The 21,290-nt window shown below is 48.2% G+C and overlaps 2 protein-coding genes across 2 annotated transcripts; both read right to left on the bottom strand.

Annotated features, from left to right (window-relative positions):
* Positions 1-9,129: 9,129 nt before the first annotated feature.
* Positions 9,130-10,520, bottom strand: LOC123093338 (NAC domain-containing protein 90-like). The gene is made up of 3 exons (XM_044515279.1): positions 10,323-10,520; positions 9,920-10,221; positions 9,130-9,627 (listed from the first exon to the last, which is right to left on the bottom strand). The coding sequence occupies exons 1-3, from the start codon at positions 10,477-10,479 to the stop codon at positions 9,316-9,318; spliced, it is 771 nt and encodes a 256-aa protein (XP_044371214.1). The 5' UTR covers positions 10,480-10,520; the 3' UTR covers positions 9,130-9,315.
* A 4,129-nt stretch (positions 10,521-14,649) lies between these two features.
* On the bottom strand, positions 14,650-16,026 carry LOC123093342 (NAC domain-containing protein 90-like). Its single transcript, XM_044515289.1, has 3 exons — positions 15,870-16,026; positions 15,476-15,786; positions 14,650-15,350 (listed from the first exon to the last, which is right to left on the bottom strand). The coding sequence occupies exons 1-3, from the start codon at positions 16,024-16,026 to the stop codon at positions 15,039-15,041; spliced, it is 780 nt and encodes a 259-aa protein (XP_044371224.1). The 3' UTR covers positions 14,650-15,038.
* Positions 16,027-21,290: the final 5,264 nt, after the last annotated feature.

Consider the following 21,290-nt stretch of genomic DNA (forward strand, 5'->3'; position numbering starts at 1 on the left):
TGCATTATGGTTTGTTATTACACGTTATGTCACAATACTTATGGCTATTCTCTCTTATTTTACAAGGTTTACATGAAGAGGGAGAATGTCGGCAGCTGAGATTCTGGGCTGGAAAAGGAGCAAATATTGGAGACATATTCTGCACAGCTCCAAAAGTCATGAAACTCCACGAAAGTCATTTTGGGAATTAATAAAAAATATTCAGCGGAAGTATTACCTGAGGGGGGCCACCCACCACCCACGAGGGTGGGGGGCGCGCCCTACCCCCCTGGGCGCGCCCCCCTGCATCGTGGGCCACCTGGCAGCCCTTCAGTGCCCACCTTCTGCTATATGAAGTCTCTTACCCTAGAAAAAAATCATAAGCAAGCTCACGGGACGAAACTCTGACGGAACCAATCTAGGGCTCCAGCGGAGCTGTTCTGCCGGGGAAACTTCCCTCTGGGAGGGGGAAATCATCACCATCGTCATCACTAACGATCCTCTCATCGGGAGGGGGTCAATCTCCATCAACATCTTAACCAGCACCATCTCCTCTCAAATCCTAGTTCATCTCTTGTATCCAATCTTTGTACCAAAACTTCAGATTGGTACATGTGGGTTGCTAGTAGTGTTGATTAGTCCTTGTAGTTGATGCTAGTTGGTTTATTTGGTGGAAAATCATATGTTCAGATCCTTAATGCATATTTATAATCCTCTGATTATGAACATGAATATGATTTGTGAGTAGTTACGTTTTTTCCTGAGGACATGGGTGAAGTCTTGCTATAAGTAGTCATGTGAATTGGTATTCGTTCGATATTTTGATGAGATGTATGTTGTCTCTCCTTTAGTGGTGTTATGTGAACGTCAACTACATGACACTTCACCATTGTTTGGTCCTAGAGGAAGGCATTGGAAAGTAATAAGTAGATGATGGGTTGCTAGAGTGATAGAAGCTTAAACCCTAGTTTATGAGTTGCTTCGTAAGGGGTTGATTTGGATCCATATATTTCATGCTATGGTTAGGTTTACCTTAATACTTCTTTTGTAGTTTCGGATGCTTGCAATAGGGGTTAATCATAAGTGGGATGCTTGTCCAAGAAAGGGCAGTACCCAAAAGCACCGGTCCACCCACATATCAAATTATCAAAGTAACGAACGTAAATCATATGAGCGTGATGAAAACTAGCTTGACGATAATTCCCATTTGTCCTCGGGAGAGCTTTTCTCATTATAACAACTTGTCCAGGCTTGTCCTTTGCTACAAAAAGGATTGGGCCACCTTGCTGCACCTTCTTTACTGTCATTGCTTGTTACCCATTACAAATTATCTTATCACAAAACTATCTGTTACCTACAATTTCAGTGCTTGCAGAGAATACCTTACTGAAAATCGCTTGTCATTTCCTTCTGCTCCTTGTTGGGTTCGACACTCTTACTTATCAAAAGGACTATGATAGATCCCCTACACTTGTGGGTCATCAGCCGCCCGCTCGGCTTCTTGACGCACTCTGTCCTGATCAACCAAGTTAAGAGCTCCATCACGCGCCGGGTCATGCCCGCACGGCTGGTCACGGTGTTGGGCGTTGCTTGAAACGACGGGTGAGTCCATGTGCCTGCTATAACTCCGGCTTCGGCTTGGGCGAGGGGTCGAGTGAATCCTATATCGACTGTAAGAATATGCCTCCTGTTGCGCCAATGCCGTCTGAAGAAGTTCTCTGGCCCTTCGTGTTTCAACTGCCATTGGAGAGTCTCCATCCACCGGGAGAGCCGCCAATCATGCCACCGCAGCAATCATGTTCTCCAATGGATTAGAATAATGACCTGGTGGCGTCGGTACATGCTGAGGCAGAGCGGTATTCAGACGAGGGGGTTCTGTCATGCGTGGTTGAACCGGCGTTCCAACCCCGGGTGCCGCAGCCCGGTTTGCCTTTGGCAGGTTACTGGACCCTGCACCAGGCATGTGGAAAAGGTTTCTAGCCTCGTAAACCGGAGGTAGACGGGACTGGTGGCTCCTCCTCATGATCTTGTTTGAAGCGTTTTGATCCATCGTAAGCTGGAAAGCCTCCGATTGAATCCGTTGGGCCTGAGCATCCAAAGCAGCACGTTCCATGGCCATCATGACGTCCTCTGCCGCCAGGCCTTCCTTGGCTAGTGCTACCTCATCATGTAACTGTGCCACCTCCGCATCATGCTGAGCTTGATTCGCCAGGTTGACCATGGCTGTTAGCAGAGCCGTCAATATATCCATTAAAGCCATCAGAACCTGAGCCGGCGGGCGCACAGGGCCTCCTGTCCCGGCTGCCGCCACCATTGCTAACCCGGAAGTCATTGCCGCCGCGGTTGAAGAATTTTTCCAGGCTGGGTTCCAGCCATGAAGATCCCGACTCTGTTCGGTGGCTCATAGGGGTCCGGAATACTGTCGCCATCGGAATAGCTCCCAAGTCCACCATCTTGGAGCTTATACAATGAAGTAGTCTCGCCCGTGGACGACTCACCATCAGTGTAGATGGCCGTCTTACCGCCAGACATAGATCCTTCAGAAAATTCCGCTCCATGGATGCATCCCACGAAGGCACGATTCACGGCAGGCTGAACTCGAGCGGGTCTCGCACGCTGAGATAGCTCGATGATGTCAGTGCAGATGTCCAGCTCAGGGCCTAGCTCACCGATCTTGCCGATGAAAACGTGGATTACGCCGAAGGGGACCCGGTACTCGTACTAAAATTGAGCCGGCGTCGGGGCCCCAGCCTGCATCGTCGATGTAGAGTTTGCCGCGATGACTTTTGGTCATCCGGCCCACAAACGTATCCCTTGAGCCCTTCGAAGTTTCTCTTTAAGAACTCAAATCCACCGTGTGCTGTCCCCATGGTGGGCGCCAACTGTCGTGGAAAGGTCACGGCAGATGTCCTAACAAAAGGACTTAGTCATGGAGCCATCGCTACTAGGAAGGTTAAAGGGGTTAAAACGGGACAAAGGACATGAGAGTTTATACTGGTTCGGCCCCTTGCGGTGAAGGTAAAGGCCTAATCCAGTTTGAGGTGGTATTGCTTATGTCTCGATTACCAGGGAGCGAATCCTCTTGACCTAGCTTTCGATCTGTTGTTTCTTGTCCTGAACTGTCGTTGGGTCGTCCCTTTATATATACAGGTCGACGCTCAGTGGATCATGGAGTCCCGGCCGGCTCATAGAACGTGTCCGGCTCAGTGACTATCTTTACATGCCTTATAGTACAAGTCTTTACATATATGGCAGTTTACCCTTACGGGCCTTAAGTTGCCTTTGGGCCTTGGGCCCTTAACTAAACGGCTATCTTTAACATCCTCGTGGGCTTCATATGATGAATCACCATAGGTATAACTTGGCCCCTCCTGGGCGGGTTATACTAATAGTTATACCCCCAACACATACCCTTCTTTAGCTGCCAGAACTTTTGTCCATCTGTCGCTGAGGCTGTTTCTTCAGCTTTTATCTATTGTTTCTTCTTCTTCAGGCTTCGTGCAGTGGCTATAAGTTGCCGCTTGAACTTCTCTTGGTCCAGTGGGTCCTCAGGGACGATGAAATCATCGGCTCCAGGGATAACTGATGTCTACTACACAACTTGTTCTTCTAGACTTGTGTTCGGCCTCCTAGCACAGAGTTTTCTAGGACAGTAGCAAATTTCCCTCAAGTGGATGATCTAAGGTTTATCAATCCGTGGGAGGCATAGGATGAAGATGGTCTCTCTCAAACAATCCTGCAACCAAATAATAAAAAGTCTCTTGTGTCCCCAACACACCAAATACAATGGTAAATTGTATAGGTGCACTAGTTCGGCGAAGAGATAATGATACAAGTGTAGTAATGATAGTAGATATTGATTTTTGTAATAGGAACAATAAAAAACAGCAAGGTAGCAATTGATAAAACGGAGCACAAAAGGTATTGCAATGCTTCAAAATGAGGCCTAGGGTCCGTACTTTCGCTAGTGCAATCTCTCAACAATGCTAATCTAATTGGATCATATAACCAACCCTCAACGTGCGATGAAGAATCACTCCAAAGTTCTTATCTAGCAGAGAACATAAGAACAAATTGTTTGTAGCTATTCTTTCCGATCGATCTATCCAAGATTTCTTACTAAAATAACACCAAGTTATTCTTTTCGATCGATCTATCAAGAGTTCGTAATAAAATAACACTAAGTTGTTCTTTCCGATCGATCTATCAAGAGTTCGTACTAAAATAACACCAAGACAAATTCAGATTCATAATACACATCCAACACAAAGAACCTCAAAGAGTGCCCCAAGATTTCTACCAGAGAAATAGAAGACGGGAACGTGCATCAACCCCTATGCATAGATTACCCCAATGTCACCTTGGGAATCCGCGAGTTGAGTGCCAAAACATATCTCAAGTGAATCAATATAATACCCCATTGTCACCACGGGTATTCATATGTAAGACATATATCAAGTGCTCTCAAATCCATAAAAGTATTCAATCCGATAAGAACGAAATCTCAAAAGGAAAACTCAATTCATCACAACAAGATAGAGAGGGAGAAACACCATATCATCCAACTATATTAACAAAGCTAATGGTATAAACCCTCAGCCCCTAGGGTAGACTACTCCCTCCTCATCATGGTGGTTGCCGGGAGGATGAAGATGGCCACCGGTGATGATTTCCCCCTCCAGCGGAGTGCAGGAACGGGGTCTAGTTTGGTTTTTGGTGGCTACAGAGGCTTGTGGAGGTGGAACTTCTGATCTAGCGTTATCTTCGGGGGGGGGGGGTTGGAATATTTGGCAATTTATAGGGAGAAGAGGCGGTGTGGGAGGCCACCGAGGTGGGCACAACCCACCTGGGCACGCCTGGCCCCCCGGGCGTGCCCTGGTGGGTTGTGCTCCCCTCAGAGCTCCCCTCTGCTACTTATTTGGTCCACCGGGTGTCTTCCGGTCCAGAAAAAATCTCCAGAAAGTTTCGCTGCGTTTGGACCCCATTTGGTATTGATTTTTTGCGATGTACAAAACAAGCAAAAAACAACAACTGGCATTGGGCTCTATATCAATTGGTTAGTCCCAAAAAATGATATGAAGTTACTATAAAATGATTCTAAAACATCCAAGAATGATAATATAGCAGCATGGAACAAGCAAAAATTATAGATGCGTTGGAGACGTATCACTGACCTCCTCTTCAGAGAGAGGGAGGTAGTTGCTGTCCTCGGAGTCATTGAGGTCCTCGGAGTTATATTGGCCCTCGTGCCCCTCCTTGCCATCAAGCTATTACTCAGGGGCGACAAGGTCGTCGGGGTCTTCCATATTTTTCGGGGTACCATTTTCCCCTGTGCCCATGTTGCTTTCCGTGCCCCTACGCCCCTTGGATCGTCGGCGTTTGGGCGGCTCCTCGCCGGGCTTATTGCCATCTTGTCCGGGGGTGTCGTCGTCGTTCTTCCCATTGGTTCCATTGCCCTTATCCTTGGGGGTGTCCACAATAAAGACATCATAGGTGGAGGTGGCCGTCCACCGTCCAGTGATGGGGTAGTAGTGTGGGCCATGGCTTCGACGTCTTCGTCCATGTCGTCGGCCTCCTCAGAAGCGTAGCCCAGCATGTTGGTTAAATCTTCGATAGTGGCTATTAAGTGGGTGGTGGGTGGGGCGTGAAATTCCCCGTGGCCCGCCTCCAGACCAAGCCGAGCGTAGGACGAGGATGGGCCATCCATGATGATCATCATCTGGATCTGATCTAGCATGTCGTTTAACAGGGCGAGACTAGCCGGATTGGTATATGGGGTTTCTTCGGAGTCGACCTCCGGTACGATGGTGCGAGGGGCGAGTCCGACCAAGGTTGATTCCTGGTGTTCGGACTCCGAAGTCGCATCCAGGCTTCAAGATGGATCCGAGGCAAGAGAGGTGAGTCCGGCCGGGGTTGACTCCCGATTTTAGGACACAGAGGACGCATCTAGGTTTGAAGCCAGATCTGAGATAGGAGAGGCGAGTCCGGCCGGGGTTGACTCCCGATCTTCGAACGCAAAGGCCACATCTAGGTTTGAATCCAGATCCGAGGTAAGAGCCGACCCAAAGATTAGGTCGGGAGGAGATTCCGAAGTTGAAGCTTCAGGGTTCTTGGGCGCCTCCAGCAAGGCTGAGATGCATGTGAGGATTAGATCGCCCCGAGTGTCAGCGACATACTCTAGGTTACCAAACCTGATCTGATGCTAAGGGGCGAAGCTGTCGACCTGGTCGAGATGACCGACCGAGTTAGCGTGTAGCACGATGCTGCCGAACGTGAAAAGCTGACTGGAAACAAAGATGTCCCCGGTGTTGATGCCATCTCCGATGATCAGGCGAGCCATCGATCCTCCGGCGATCTCACATCGGAACTCTCAATGAAAGCACCCATGTTGGTGTCAAAACTGGCAGATCTCGGGTAGGAGGTCCCGATCTGTGGATCTTGGATCAATGGGGAACAAGGGACGAAGGACATGATGTTATACCCAGGTTTGGGCCCTCTCGAAGAGTTAAAACCCTATGTCCTGCTTGATTATATTGAAGTGTATAGGATGATTACAGAGTCGATCTATCACGAGATCAGATAAATTAAACCCCTAGGAGAGTAGGATGATGGTTGTTCCTCTAGACTCTACGGCCTAAAAACCTTCTGGTTTATATAGACACCAGAGGGACTAGGGTTACATATGGTCGGTTATGATGAAGGGATAAACATGTTGATTCTCTTATCTTGACTTGGAGGACACACCAAGGCATCAAAGGTTTCTTGTCTGGATACAGAGTCGCCTCATAGCTCAGCCTTCTAGCAGTTGTAGTGCAGCTCACTTGTCCGGCCCATAAGAGATAGGCTGGCAGCCTGAGGACCCCCTAGTCTGGGACTCCCTCAACTACAACGCACCTAACAACTCCACTCTGCTCTCAGAACCATATGATATACGAATGAAAAAAACACAGTCATATCATTCTTAAAACCCAAAACCAACATAATAAAATCAAAATGAAACAACCGATCACAATAACCTGCCAGAGAAAAAAATTAATGCCGCGAGTGACGAATGGTGCGACAAAGCATGCATTAGCCTCTAGTTTTGGGATGATCAACCATCGTCTGCACATTAGCACGGGTTTACGCGTATTGCATTCTGGCCCAAAGGCGGAGAGTCCAACTGATCAAGCCCAGCCAAGCTTCATGCAACGAGACAACTTATCTTTCAAGTTTTCCTTTTTCTTAATCAGACTTCTTCCATAGCAACGCCTTTCTTCCGCAGTGAGACAACACCCTCATGCCACTGTCATCGTGTCCTGCTAAAGACGGCCCAAAAAAGGATCTTCATCCTGAATGCCAACACCAACTAATCAAGATTGGAATGTCGACATGGAGACAACACCTTTAACAAGGTAACCACTCAAAGTTCAACGTTGCATCTAACCAATGAAAGCTAAAACAAAAGTTTTCATCGTGGACAATAAAGTGGTGTTCTAAGCACTATCCTGCAAACGGATCTTCTGAAAGTTGCACTACCAAATACTCATGGTAGAACCATTGTGGTGTCCATCGGGTGAGTTATCATGCCTCTCCAGACACTCCTTGCAACTATGCACCAAAGAGAAGCACATGCCCCGCAGAGCCACCTTGTCGACCACCTGCCGAGGAGGAGTTTCTCGCCGCCAATGGCGGTGACAAGAGGAGGTAGTGGCGTTAGCGTATGGGTGGGACGTCTTCACACATATCATCGCCATGACTGTCAAGGAGTTGTAAAACTCGTGTGGCACATATAGCCACTGTTGAAGCTCAAGTAGCCCATGCCCGCCCATCTAGCTACTTACACACTGAACCGCGTCGAACATGCAACGCGCCGTAGCCAACACACAAATGTCGAGTACCGATCAAGCGTAGACCCCATTACCAAGTTGGGTCGGTACAGTTGCATGGCAGTGCACGAGACCACAACCGCCATCTGCAACAGAGGTCATCCTTAGCCACGGGAGTCCTCCTCCAGCGGCCAGATCGAGGTGAGAATGCCCAAATCAACCACCACAGATGACCAGCATTCTGCCCTTGCAACCACAACGATGGGTCCATAAATGAAACTACTGCATCAGAACCTTTTGATCTATGCTTCTCTTCATCTGCAACGGTTCCTACGGGGCCTTAGTACGACGACTTATAACGACGTTTGCCCATCTTCGGCAAGGGAGGCCCGATGACAGCGGCGCGCCTTCTGCTCACGACAGTGCTTGTAGTTGTTGCTAGGTGGTCTACGGATGTAATTTTTACTTTTGATATTTTTTGTACCCCATGAGAGTTGATGAATAGATCGAAACTTTTTCAAAAAAAAGGCAATGTGCCAATTAAGGGCATGTACAATGGAGGCATTAGCAAGGTGTTGCCTCCGTACATCCACATAGGCTAGGATAGCTAGGGCTATTGCTCATACTAATCATCACCCAACCCCACATGCTGCCTCAAAGGTTTCTGCATGCGTCAGACTTTGCTATGTTCTTCCCAGCTCGCTTCACTCTTTCCACTTTTCCTTTCTCTCTCCTTACTTTTTCTACACAGTTTTCATCGAAGCACCAGCCTTCTTTGCAGGCAGCACCTGTCACCTTGAGACTATCAGTTTGTTGCGAAGATGGCATCCGAACCTAGCTGGCATACGGGGCAGCACCTTTGAGGCTAACCGTTGGCCATTGCCCTAATGAATGCATGACAGATGCATGCACGTGTCAGAAATCAGCCTGACGCACAAGCTGCGTATTTTTATTTATTTTTAATTTTTTGCAAGAAAAACGTGAGTTTCTTTTTTCGAATGACAGAGTTACATTCTGCCGACATTAGCTGATCGAGATTACTCCTGACATGACATTTCCAAGCACCAAACCATATGCCACTCATTCGGTGAAGACAGGAAAACTCTTTTGCGTTCTAGCAGCAAGCAAAGTTCAACGGATAGTCAATTTGTGGATGGACCTACGCCTAGAGTAGCTCGTCATGTAGTACTAGTAGTCTGTTAGGTTTGATCGTACTTGCTCGCACACATCACAATAATAACAGATGTCACGATCGCTGCAGTGGAAAAAGGAATCTTTGCACGCATGAAGAGAACACAAGCAGTTGACTTGTGCATTTTTCTGTGGTAATTTGGAGCTGCATTGTTAAATTCCACAGGGGAAATGATAGTACGTAGAAATGGCATCATGGTGACGGCAACTTTTTTAAAAAAGAATAAAGAATTAAGTAGCTGTAGCTCATCTAAAGCTTTAATGCAAATATGCGTTTATTTTTCTAAATGATTTTTTAATGAATCGAATCCTGTTTAAGAGCCTCATCATCCATGTGTTAGATCCAGTCAAAGAGCTCTGCCCAGTCGGTTATGTCGGCGAGCTCCTCGTCGGCGCCTCCCTGCTTCTGCTGCTGCTGCACGGAGCGGTAGGCGTCGCTGGACGACGGGACGTCGTTCGCTGCATGCCTTTTCCTCTTCTGGCCCTTTCCCACTTCAACGTCCTCACTGGCCGACGCAAGCGCGGCAGACGGCGACGCCGGGTCCTCGGAGCGGCGTCCTCCGGCGGCGGCAGTGCACGGCCGGCGGTCGAACTGCCGCAAGCTGCCTGACCTTGTGTACAGACGGCACAAACTGAACTCGCTCCTCACCTACAAACAAGCACAAAAAATGCATAAATAAACATCTAAAGATGCTATAATTAACTACTACTGACTGATTTGCATATTTCTTCACGTCTCAAATGACCAGTTGACTACGGGTATGTATAGCCAATTAGCCATAGGCAGCTTTCGCAATCAGCATTTGATCATGGCTCTTTGCTGCGTGAAAGAACACCCGGCATATGGCGAATTGGCGAAAAGAATGGCAACTTGTGATTCTAATATACTACTAGTAGTACCGAGTATCATCTACCTAAAACGCGTTTATATTGTTAATTACCTCGAGCCGCGCGGCGGCACCGGCATCGGCATCGGCACCGTCGTCGTCGAAGGCCCTGTACTCGTTCATCTTCCACTTGGTCTTGGCTCCGGCCGGCGCGCGGCCGCGGTAGAAGACCATGGTCTTCTTGGTCCCGACAGGGCGGCCGCAGGCGGAGTAGACCAACCCTGGCGTGCCCGCCGCCTTCCAGTAGCCCGACGGCGTCGTGCGGCTCGGCCGGCCGCCCCGCGCCTCCCGGTCCTGCCGCGCGCAGAAGTAGAACCACGGCTCCCCGTGCCCGGCGCACGCGCCCCGGTGCACCTCTGCACGCACACACACACACATTCAGTTAGCAATGGGATCTCAATAGCAGTTCACCGCTAATAGCAATGCATACCACATGTATAGTGTCTTTGGTTCTTGCCTGGGAGTTGCCAGGGGTCGAGGGAGCAGACGTCGACGACGGGGATGACGCGCTCGATGTCGCCGCGGCGGCGGCCGTCGAGCATGTGCCGGAGGTAGAAGCACACCAGCTCCTCCTCCGTAGGGTAGAAGCGGTACCCGGGAGGGAGCTCGCCCATGGCGCACGTCCAATCGACTTGATCACCCTTACGGAGCTCGAATGGAGCGGGAACGGCGTGTGTGGTGTACGTCTGTGGAGCTTGGGGTTATATAGGACGGCGCGAGGGAGAAATTTCTCATGCTGTTGTGGAAAAACGTAGCGACGGAGAGTGGGGAGTTTGCGGTGTGCGGTGAGGAGGAAGGACTCGGTCAGTCTCAGCCGTGTTCACATTTCGCTTCTCTTAGTTATACTTATACAGTACTTATATAAGAGTCTTAGTTAATGAGTGTTGATTCAGTTTTGGATTTAACTAACCTGGCTGCCTACACTGGTCACCATCTTCCATATGACGTGACTACGCGTGGGCGTGGCGTGGAAACAGTAACATGATGACATGCATATGTCGAATTTTTCGTTTTGAACCTTTGAAGAATTGTTCTACGGTATATTTTTCATGTAATTGTACAAAGTACTCTCTGTGTAAAGTATTTTTTTTGCATGATAATATGTGTTTCATTTATATGATAAAGATTAAAGTACAAGTTATGTAAGGACCGACATGACAAAACTGAAAAGATAGCAGAACATCTTTGAGTTTGACACCAATGTCCATCACCTGCCTCCGGCACCATCAAAGTAGCCACCAAAGAATAGAATGATGGATCACCTCCTCACCCGAGCTCGACGCGGCTCCATCGCTGATATGCAGCTTTGAGTACCTTCAAGGTGGCTCCCCAAAAGTTAAGCCAATGAATCAGATCGGGGCAACATCCTGAACATGTCATCGAACTCCAGATCTGACACCCCACCATGACTAAGATGTTGAAGGAGGAAACCACACCTGTCATCCATCAACCACAAACCCAGCACATGTTCTGTCTTTCAGATGTTGTCGATGCAGACCACAATCTACATCTGCTACTGGACTACCTCCCAAGCTCCGCGTCGACACTGGAGCAGACGCCGTCGCAACGGCGAAGTCCGAGGACACATGTCCACCACGAGGATGCCGCCGCCGTCACACCATCCTTACTTGAACAGACTAGATTCCAAATCCATCCCCAACGATACGACCAATCGTCTCATCGGAGTAGGATCTGAAGAAATTTTATTCAGCGTCGCCATCACCGCCGCTGAAGCTAAGACGATGAACAGCCTAAAAAACTAAGATACTTTGGCCTATAACTATCCACACACGTGGATCCCGCGACCCCTCTATGTGAAGTATTATAAGAGCGTTTAGATCACCATCTCTATGGTATATTTATGAACCTGAGAACAATTCGTTCTACGGTATATTTTTCATATAATTGTAAAAAGTATGTTACACGGGGGAGGAAAAAAGTGAGGAACAAAAAAGTTACAAAGGGGTAAAACAGAACTATCTAGAAAAAAAGTCCATTTTACTACCCTGAATAAAGTGGGTGGTTCACTTTACCCCCTGATCTATTTTTCCGCTTCTTTTACCCCCCAAACAAACCCAAACCGGACAAAACACCCTCCCCCCCCGGCTGGTTTTTCTCCATCCGCTACTGATGTGGCACTAGTCAACGACGGTTTTGACCTGGGTGGGACCCATTATCAGGTCTCTCTCTCTCTCTCTCTCTCTCTCTCTCTCTCTCTCTCTCTCTCTCTCTCTCTCTCTCTCTCTCTCTCAAACAGAGCGGCAGCAGCAACGGCTCACAAGGGCAAATGGGGGCGGCGCGGGGCACGCAGGTACGGCGCGCATGGGACACGGCCTCGGGGCAGTGAGCGCGAGGCGGCAGCGACGCAAGGAAGCTGTGGCGCGTCGCGGAGAGGAGGAGCAGCAGAGCAGTAGTAGCACAAGGAGCAGCCGAGCGCGCGCGCATGACGCCACGGAGCAGTCGAAAGCGGCAAGGCGCACACGGGCGGCGCGGTCAAGGCGTGCAGGCGTGGGTGCGCACGCGCGGTGTAAGATAGGGCGTGACCGGGGGCTCGCAGGCACGGACAGTGGCCGCGGTGAGCGGAGCTCCGACCATGGCGGCCGAGCTCGCGGGGCGACTACACGACGATGAATTGAGGTAGGTAAAAGGGGGTAATCGGCGGAGGGTCGGGTGTAGTGGTGGTGTAGATCGACGGCGATGATGGCGACACAGTGGCGGCCGAGTCAGGGAAGACGGCGATGACGACGTGGCAGCCGCCTCCCAGCTCCGATCCGGTGGTGTGGTCGAAGAAGAAGAACCCTCCGGGGCTCCTGGACATCCTCCGGTGGCGCTGGGAGCACGGTGGCCACGGGATCGAGCATGGCCATGGCGATGGTGCTACGGATGTGTGCTCGGGGAAGAGAAGTGGCGCGATGGAGAAGAGAGGGAGAGGAGCTAGGGTTTTCCAGGTGAGAGAGGAGAGGAGCTAGGTGCAGCAGCAGCTCTGTCCCAGAGAGAGAGAGAGAGAGAGAGAGAGAGAAACCTTACAAGGGGGCCCCACCCAGGTCAAAACCACCATTGACCAGTGCCAAATCAGCAGCGGGTGGAGAAAAACCAGCCAGGGGGGTGTTTTGTCCGGTTTGGGTTTGTTTGGGGGGTAAAAGAAGCGGAAAAATAGATCAGGGGGTAAAGTGAACCACCCACTTTATTCAGGGTAGTAAAATGAACTTTTTTCAACTATCTAATTCCTGCTCTATGTATGAACTCCATAGGTTAGAGATTATTGTCTATCCACTGTGAATACAAAGCTGCATGTTTCTCCTTGATTTTGAATTGAACATTGTCATTTCTCTCCTTTCCATGGATAGAGGGTTGTAAAGCTCTAAAGACCGTGCCATTTCTCTGAAGCCAAATGTTCCAGCAGCCTAGAATTGTGATTTTCTTGCCAAAAGCTTTGGGCAGTTGTTCATTGGCAAACATAGTTTCTTCATAGACAGATTTACCTCTCCTTTCAATGGGGAGCAAGGAATTCCAGCAATCTTGAGCAAAATTGCAGCCCTAGAGCAGATGCGTAAGAGTTTCTTTAGCATTTTGGCTACAGGTGGGACAGTGTGGATCATCTAGGTGCATTCATTTTCTTTGCAACATGGATCCAGTGTTTACTATGCAGATGTCGATTTGGGGATATGCTTCGATTTGGCCAGACTTGGCGGGTGAAATATAGGTGTGCAATTCAAACTCGCCGTAATATGAGGCCTTCTATGCTTCAGAGGGACAGGAATATCATACGAATAGAAAAATCATAGGAAATGAGATGACATGTATCTCAACTTTTATAGGAATAAAGATTTCATTTGATGCATAGAATAGAATTTGTTTACTGAGTTTAGGCTAGTGTTATTTTTTCTCTGAAATGTACAGGATTGGTTTCTATCCTGCAAACCAAAAGGCTCCAAAGGAATTTTTGCTTTGAAAATCCTATCCTATAGAATTCCTATAAAATTCTTGCAAACCTAAGGAGACCTAAGATGGAACCGCAGAGGTATGCAAACGGAGACAATTTTAAGGAGTGATTTGGTGATTTGTGTAAAGATGGAGCCACTTATTTTCTAAGTTGGCGTGGAGTTCTGTACCATTGGATCTTGCACAGAGATTCATATGCAGATCTTGTGAATTTGCAGAAAAAAGAATAACCAGAAAACCACAATCTGTTTGTATACCAAATGCATAGATACATTATGTATTTTTAATTATAAGGGTTTTGTTTATTTGTTTTCATTGTATGATTGTAGGTTTTTAAGTTTTGTATCTCTTTTAGTTTATTAGGCATTCAAATTTGTATTATCACCACCAGTCTTCCCAAAATCTAACATTGTTTCCACTTCCCAAAATCTAACATTGGTTTCTTTGGTATTTTTTGCTAAGATTTCTTGCCAAAGGCCCTCAAAATTGTAGATTTTGCATTCTCAATTTTTGTGTGTGTAGATTTTACAGTACTATTTATAAAGTAAGGCCTCGTTCATGACAACAAGGTTTTGAATACCCAAACCTCCCAAGTCTTTTGGCCTACACACATCAGACCATTTGACAAGATGGGATTTCTTTTTCTTACCAGCTTCCTGCTGGAGTAATCTGGAGTAATTTGAATCTGAAGAAGTTCATCCTCTTATTTACCTCCACTGGCAACGCATAAAAAGCCAGTGCAGCGTTTCGGTGCCCAGACTCATCTGCACTCGGTCAGTAAAAAAATCAAAATAAATACTAGAAAAATTCAAAAAAAATCCATTATTTTGTGTGATAGATAATTTGATGCGTGAGGTTCGTTCCAATTTTTAGAGCATTTGGACATCTGAGTAGCTCTCAGCAAAAAAGACAAATCGGGTCAGAACAGTGCGTGAACAGTAAACATTTTTACAGACCCCGGATTTGTCTTTTTTGCAAAGAGTTTCAGATGTCCAAATGATTTGAAAACTGGAGCGGAGCTCACGCATCAAAATATCTATCACACAAAAAAATCGAATTTTTTGAAATTTTCTAATATTTGTTTTGATTTGTTTCGTCGGGGTGGGTGCAGCTGAGCCCGGGCTCAAAAATGGATTACCGCATCATAAAAGTTCAGTATACTAGTGAGAGAGGATTGTATCTGAGTAATCCTACTGCCACTAGGCAACACTCTACCCTCGTTATCCATCTCTTAGATCCAGTTCAAAAGCTCTGCCCAATCGGTCATGTCGTCGGCGAGCACCTCATCGGCGCCTCCCTGCATCTCCTGCTGCTGCTGCTGCACGGGGCGGTAAGCGTGGCTAGACGACGTATTGTCGTTAGCTGCATGCCTTTTCCTCTTCTGACCCCTTCCCACTTCAACGTCTTCATTCGGCCATGCAGGCGCGGCGGACGACGACGACGCGCGGCTGCCTCCGGCGAAGGTAGTGCATGGCCGGCGGTCGAACTGCCGCATGTTGCCTGAACTTGTGTATAGCCGGCACAAGCTGAACTCGCTCCGCACCTACGAACAAACACAAACAATGCATTAATTTTTTATTCTTATCTGGGAGCACTCAGTATCATCTAACAAACCCCCGCAAAAAAGAAGAGTATCATCTAACAAAACGCGTTTAGAGTGTTAATTACCTGGAACACAGGGTTTGCTGCCGGAGCGGCGCCATCGGCATCGGCATCCACACCGTCTTCCTCAAGGGCCCTGTACTCGTTCATCTTCCACTTGGTCTTGGCCCCGGCCGGCGCGCGGCCGCGGTAGAACACCATGGTCTTCTTGGTCCCGACGGGGCGGCCAGCGGCGGAGTAGACCAAGCCTGGCGTGCCCGCCGCCTTCCAGTACCCGGAGGGCGTCGTGCGGCTCGGCCGGCCGCCCCGCGCCTCCCGGTCCTGCCGTGCGCAGAAGTAGAACCACGGCTCCCCGTGGCCGGCGCCCCGGTGCACCTCTGCACGCACATACGCAGTCAGTTAGTAATGAGATGGCAATGTATTTCATTGCAGCATTGGAATGATCGACATGTATATGTGCCTGGGAGCTGCCATGGGTCGAGGGAGCAGACGTCCACGACGGGGATGACGTGCTCGATGTCGGCGCGGCGGCTGCCGTCGAGTTTGTGCCGGAGGTAGAAGCGCACCAGCTCCTCCTCGGTAGGGTAGAAGCGGTACCCGGGAGGCAGCTCGGCCATGGCACAGGTCCGATTGATTTGATTTCTCTTCGCGTTCGCAACTGATCTTGATGGTTGAGCTCGAATGGAGTGAGAACGCCTGTATGGTGTACGTTCGTGGTGCGGGAGCTTATATAGGAGGGCGCGAGGGAGGCGTCGCGGTGCTCAATCGTGGAGAATTTTCTCATGTTGTGGTGGAAAAACTTAGCGAGAGTGGGGAGTTCGTTGTGTGTGGTGGGGAGAGAGGACTCGGTCAGTCTCATCCGTGTTCGAATTTCCCTTTTCATTATTATAAGAGTCTTGTAGTTAATTGATGTTGATTCAGTTCTGGATTTAACTAACCTGGCAGCCTGCACCGGTCACCATCTTCCATATGACGTGACTACGCGTGGGCGTGGCACGGCAACAGTGATGACAGGACGACATGCAGATCGACGCTGGTTTGAGGATGCTTTCACGGTAGGATTATTGCCTTATTGGTTGGATGACGAGACAAGTTGCTCTTTTGTTCATCCACGCTCGTTGGCAAAATAATCATATGCATGGGGTGGTTAGTTGTGCATTTGTAATTAACATGAACGAAGGTGACACGGGAGCTTTGGTGCTCGCGTGATATGGGCTCTCAGCCTCTCACGAGTTGTTGGATCTGAGATCCAATGGCCGCGGGCAGGGCTCATGCAACTTTGCACAAAAGCCCTGCATGAATCTCAAATTTATGTGCTACTGGAGCTAGGATGTGACCCTAAGGTCATCTATAGTCGGGCATCTCAAACCGTACCCAAACGCCCGGGCGGACGGTCCGGTTACTGATCGGTCGTGAAAAACAGACCCAGACGGGTGTCTTAAACCGTCCTCAAATGCCCGGGGCGTCCAGCGCCCCTCATATCCAGCTAAATATGGACCGAATACGAGGTGCCCCGGGCGCGTCTGCCACGTAGGCTTGGCCCAGCCTGGCCCACCCGTGCCCCACAAATATCCTCATCTGGAAAACCCTAGACACCGATCAATCCGAACTCCACTTCACTCCTCTCTCCGTCCACTCCATATTCGATCCCCTCCAAACCCATTCGATGGCCGACGACCGAAGCAGCGTTGCCTCCGGTGGGGAATCCGGCTCCAATCATGACTAGGCGAGCCTGCTGCGTGAAGCGGAGCCCGGCGATATGGAGGAGGTTGTCCTCCGCATTGCGTTGTAGCGTTCGCTGCTCGACCAAGGCGGATCCGGCAGCGGTGGATCTACTTCGTCAGCGCCGGCGCCCATCGATGCAGCATCGACGACGTCGGCAGCCCTTCCCGCCTGGCGCACAGCTCCGGCTGCTCCGCTCCGCTCCTTCAGGTACGCCGCCCACCTCCAGCACACTCTGGTCCGAAAGTGGTACCCAGCCTCCGTTGGGTGCTCGTGCCAGCGTCGGGGCTGGAGCGCACCCGAATCCGAGGCACGTGCTGCCCGGCGCGAGCGGCAGCGGGCGAGGGATAGGGCAGCGACAGGGAAGGTGTTGTCCGCGCGAGCGCGCCAGTCGATCTCAAGGCCGCGCTCCTCGTGTCAGTCCTCCGCCGCCCTGTCACGACGTTGGAGACAGATGTGCGGTGCCTTCGCCGTAAGAATGCCAAGGCGCTCTGACTCACCATCAAGTTGTCGGAGCGTGAGGCAAACAAGGACGCAGCGGTCAACGACGAAGAAGAAGAAGGCCCACCATGCGAAGGAGCAAGACCGCCTGCCTCTGCAGGCTGTCGAGCAAAAGGTGCAACTCTGACTCTGATCGATGGACGGCTCCACCTCCAGCTCTGACGACGACGCACCTCCGCACGCCAACGCCTACATGAAGGAGGGGCACAGTCGCGCCGACGGCCGGAAGGAGAAGGGTCGGCAAGGAAATGGTGATTTCCTCAGCCCTTATCCGTTCTGTTTATATGTTATCTATATTTTAAGTACTTTGTAGTATGGATTTGCATTGTTCGCCATTGAACTCCGACGAATTGTGCTCCTTTTGTTCGGTAATGAAATGTTGATCCGATGAACTGTGTGTTGATCATGTGTTTACGTAGCGTTGCATGGTTTTGAGATTTCGGATATGAGAGACACGGGTGTGAAAGCGAAAATATGAAGTGTGCCCGCGGATGTGCTTGGGCGCGTTCACTGACGTTTGAGAGCCTAGATTTGCTATGTGTTGTTGTAGATGCTCTTAGATCTGAGCCCGTATTACAGGAGCACCAGAGTTCTATATCACCTAATGCTCTCTCTAACATGAACCTACCGTGCACTTGGATATTGAACTTCCCTACTAATATGAGAGCACTCATAGTAGTAGAAGTCATCTGCGGATGCAGAGGCCAGGGGCTATTCTCATTTTCCAAAAAGAGGAGAGAGGAGAGTACAAGTTAGTGCAAGTATTTCAGCTAGCGGGTAGCTTTCTATTGCCATTTGGTTTCTAGTACAAGCTTTGTACTCCATTGGTTCCAAAATAAGTGTTTCAGCTTTGTATTAACTTTATTACAAAATATTAAAGTTGAGACACTTATTTAGGATGGAGGAAGTATTTATTTCTATTGAAAGTTATTGTTTTGCTTAACAAATTATTGAAAGTCACTCTATTGAACTTTGTGGATGGTAAGGGTGAGCTTTGGTGAGGTTTTAGTTTTTGTTTCTTGGCCTCTGAACTTATCAGGCCCTGTTAACTTGAACTTGGTCGATCCTTTGGGCCACCTCCTGATCAGTTTTATGATGAATAAAATTGGGAGCGGGTGCTCCTTAATTCGAACAAAAAGGAGAGAGCTTTGATGATTCGATGGTTTTGCTAAAGCTAGTGACTATTTTTAATACTCAGAGTAGACTTGTGAGCCACTGAATTTTGCATAGATATTCATGCAGATCTTGTGAATTTGTAGAGAAGGAAGAAGCAACAAAAGTAGATTCCTTTTTTTGGAACTAACAAAAGTAGATTCTACTTGTATACCAAATGCATAGACATTTCGTATTTCTATTTGTATAATGCTTGTATTTCCATAGAAACATAGTAACTTGTTTCTTGACCTGTTCAATGACCCATAATACTTTTTGACGAATATGTCTAATCGGGATGTTCTTTAGACAAGTGAAGCTTGTGGGGCCAGCGAAAGAAACAACTCGTCATCCAAGCTGACCGTGGGACCTTGGAAACAAAACAAAAAGAACATCGTAAGTGCTCCTTGATTGCAATGGTTAGTGAGAAAACGGGTAGGTGGCAGACTTCAAGATTTGAAGTGACAACTGATTATTCGAACTGAACCATACTCGCTTACTTTTCGTGTAGAACTACTGCCTTGACAAATTCTTATGGAGAAATAAGTTTTCCTTGGCGGTACAATGGTCAATTAGGTGCTCTCGTCCAAATCATCAACCAATACGGCCAATTTTCCGTTCTACAGAGGAAGGTTAGATATTTGTCATTCCAAATCGTGAAAGGGGATAAGATTTGACATGATTTTTAATCATGGATTTGCGAGTTTTACACAGGACCGTACATAAACTTTTTTCCCATTACACCTATCTCTGCATCAAAGATGCTTATAGTCAACTATTTTGAATAAAAACAATATATTAGTATCAAGAGACATGACCTCTGCATCAATAGGATCACAAGAGCTACTCAAGAAATCGACCATACACACAACCAAATTATTAACAATGAGGAAAAAACGATCAACGAAATAACTGCATCAAACAACGTCTGTATTGTGTTAAAAGACATCAACAACCATCGGTGATGGTAACCCCATGTAGTAGGATAGGTGATCGAACAAGGATGCCTTCGGAAAAAAATGAGGCACGAGTGTTGCCGTCGCTGGACCCCGATTATGGGTTTTCATCCTGGGAAGAGTCTAAGTAAACTCAATGCAATACCTTTAGCAAAGGATCATCGTGGCAGGTTCAACTATATGAAGGTCAGACCCAACTCAAGAAAAGATGAAGGTCAGAATTAGCCATGTGACTCAAGCCCCTAAACTCAATGAGCACGATCTAGCCAATATCACGTTGTGCTAGCACAGTCCTGACAGACATAACCACACAATTAGAACCCCACCGCTCAAACTCACTCTACTGAGCAACGCATAGGGACGCCCACCATCTCCATTGATTCCGTGCCATCGAGAATCTAGATTCCGGACTACCCATGCAGAGTCAATTTAGGCTAGTCATGGCGCACCTCAGACAAGGGCGAAACTCACGTATCAAGCATAAGTTGAGTTGCCAAATATGTTGTCACATGCGCCATCTTCGGCCATGTCGAGCACATCAAACCTTTATGTTGAACGTGGGACATCCAATCATCAGAGCATGCTCGTGGGAACCACGAATATGGAGGCTAAAACCCGTTGACCACCCCATAAAGACAATAGTAGGCCATCAGGAGCAAAAAAAAACAATGCGCACATAGTTACACAAATCCGTAATATGCCTACATACAGGGGCCAAGAAGATGTGGCATCGCGTACTTTGGTAATGGAAAACCAAGGAAATTCAATCACAGAAGAAAAAGCCTCCATTGCAAATCACCAGTGTCGTTGCTGACACCGTGGTCGGATGTCGCACAACCCTCGTAGCATCTGCGTGTGGCCACTGTCGAGATGTCATGGGGCCACCGCCGCGATACCCAAACTCCGCCGCGCATGTTGTTCAGGGCCGCTGCGACGCTCCACGCATGAGAGCTCCTGTAGCGCAAGGAGATGAACCTGCCGTCGCAGTCTGCCAGGCAAGCTTTGCCTATTGGCTTCCTTCGATCGCGGAGAGGTTCATCTGATTGCCCCCGAGAGCGAGTTGGGCAACTATGATCACATATTGTAAAGTTCATTACAATCATGAAACAAAGCATATCATAAACTGTAGTAGACGAGTAGGGCGTTTTGGAGCTCAGCCTCCATTGAGGCCAAAATTTTTGAAAAAATCAAACTTGTCAGTTTCAAAAGAATCTAAAAAATTTTATACAAGTATACAAGAATGTGATGTCTATGTTTGTAAAATTTCATGAAATACTTTGAAATGTGAGCCATGCAAAAACTAAAGTCATGGATTTTGAGGATGAATAGTGCATGTACTAAAAGTTTTTTTGTAGCACCCACTTTTTAACGTATTTTTTCTTGAAAAATTACACATTATACATTATGTCTCTAAGTATTTTTTTTTCAAAAGACATTTGAAACGTATAAATATAAGTTTTGATCATTTCAAATTCGGCCTTCATGGAGGCCGAGCTCCATTCAGCATTTTCGTTGTTAAGGCCACACTAATAAAAAAAACTTACGTAAAT

This window comes from Triticum aestivum, chromosome 1B (genome assembly GCF_018294505.1).
Source record: "Triticum aestivum cultivar Chinese Spring chromosome 1B, IWGSC CS RefSeq v2.1, whole genome shotgun sequence".
Taxonomy (NCBI): domain Eukaryota; kingdom Viridiplantae; phylum Streptophyta; class Magnoliopsida; order Poales; family Poaceae; genus Triticum; species Triticum aestivum.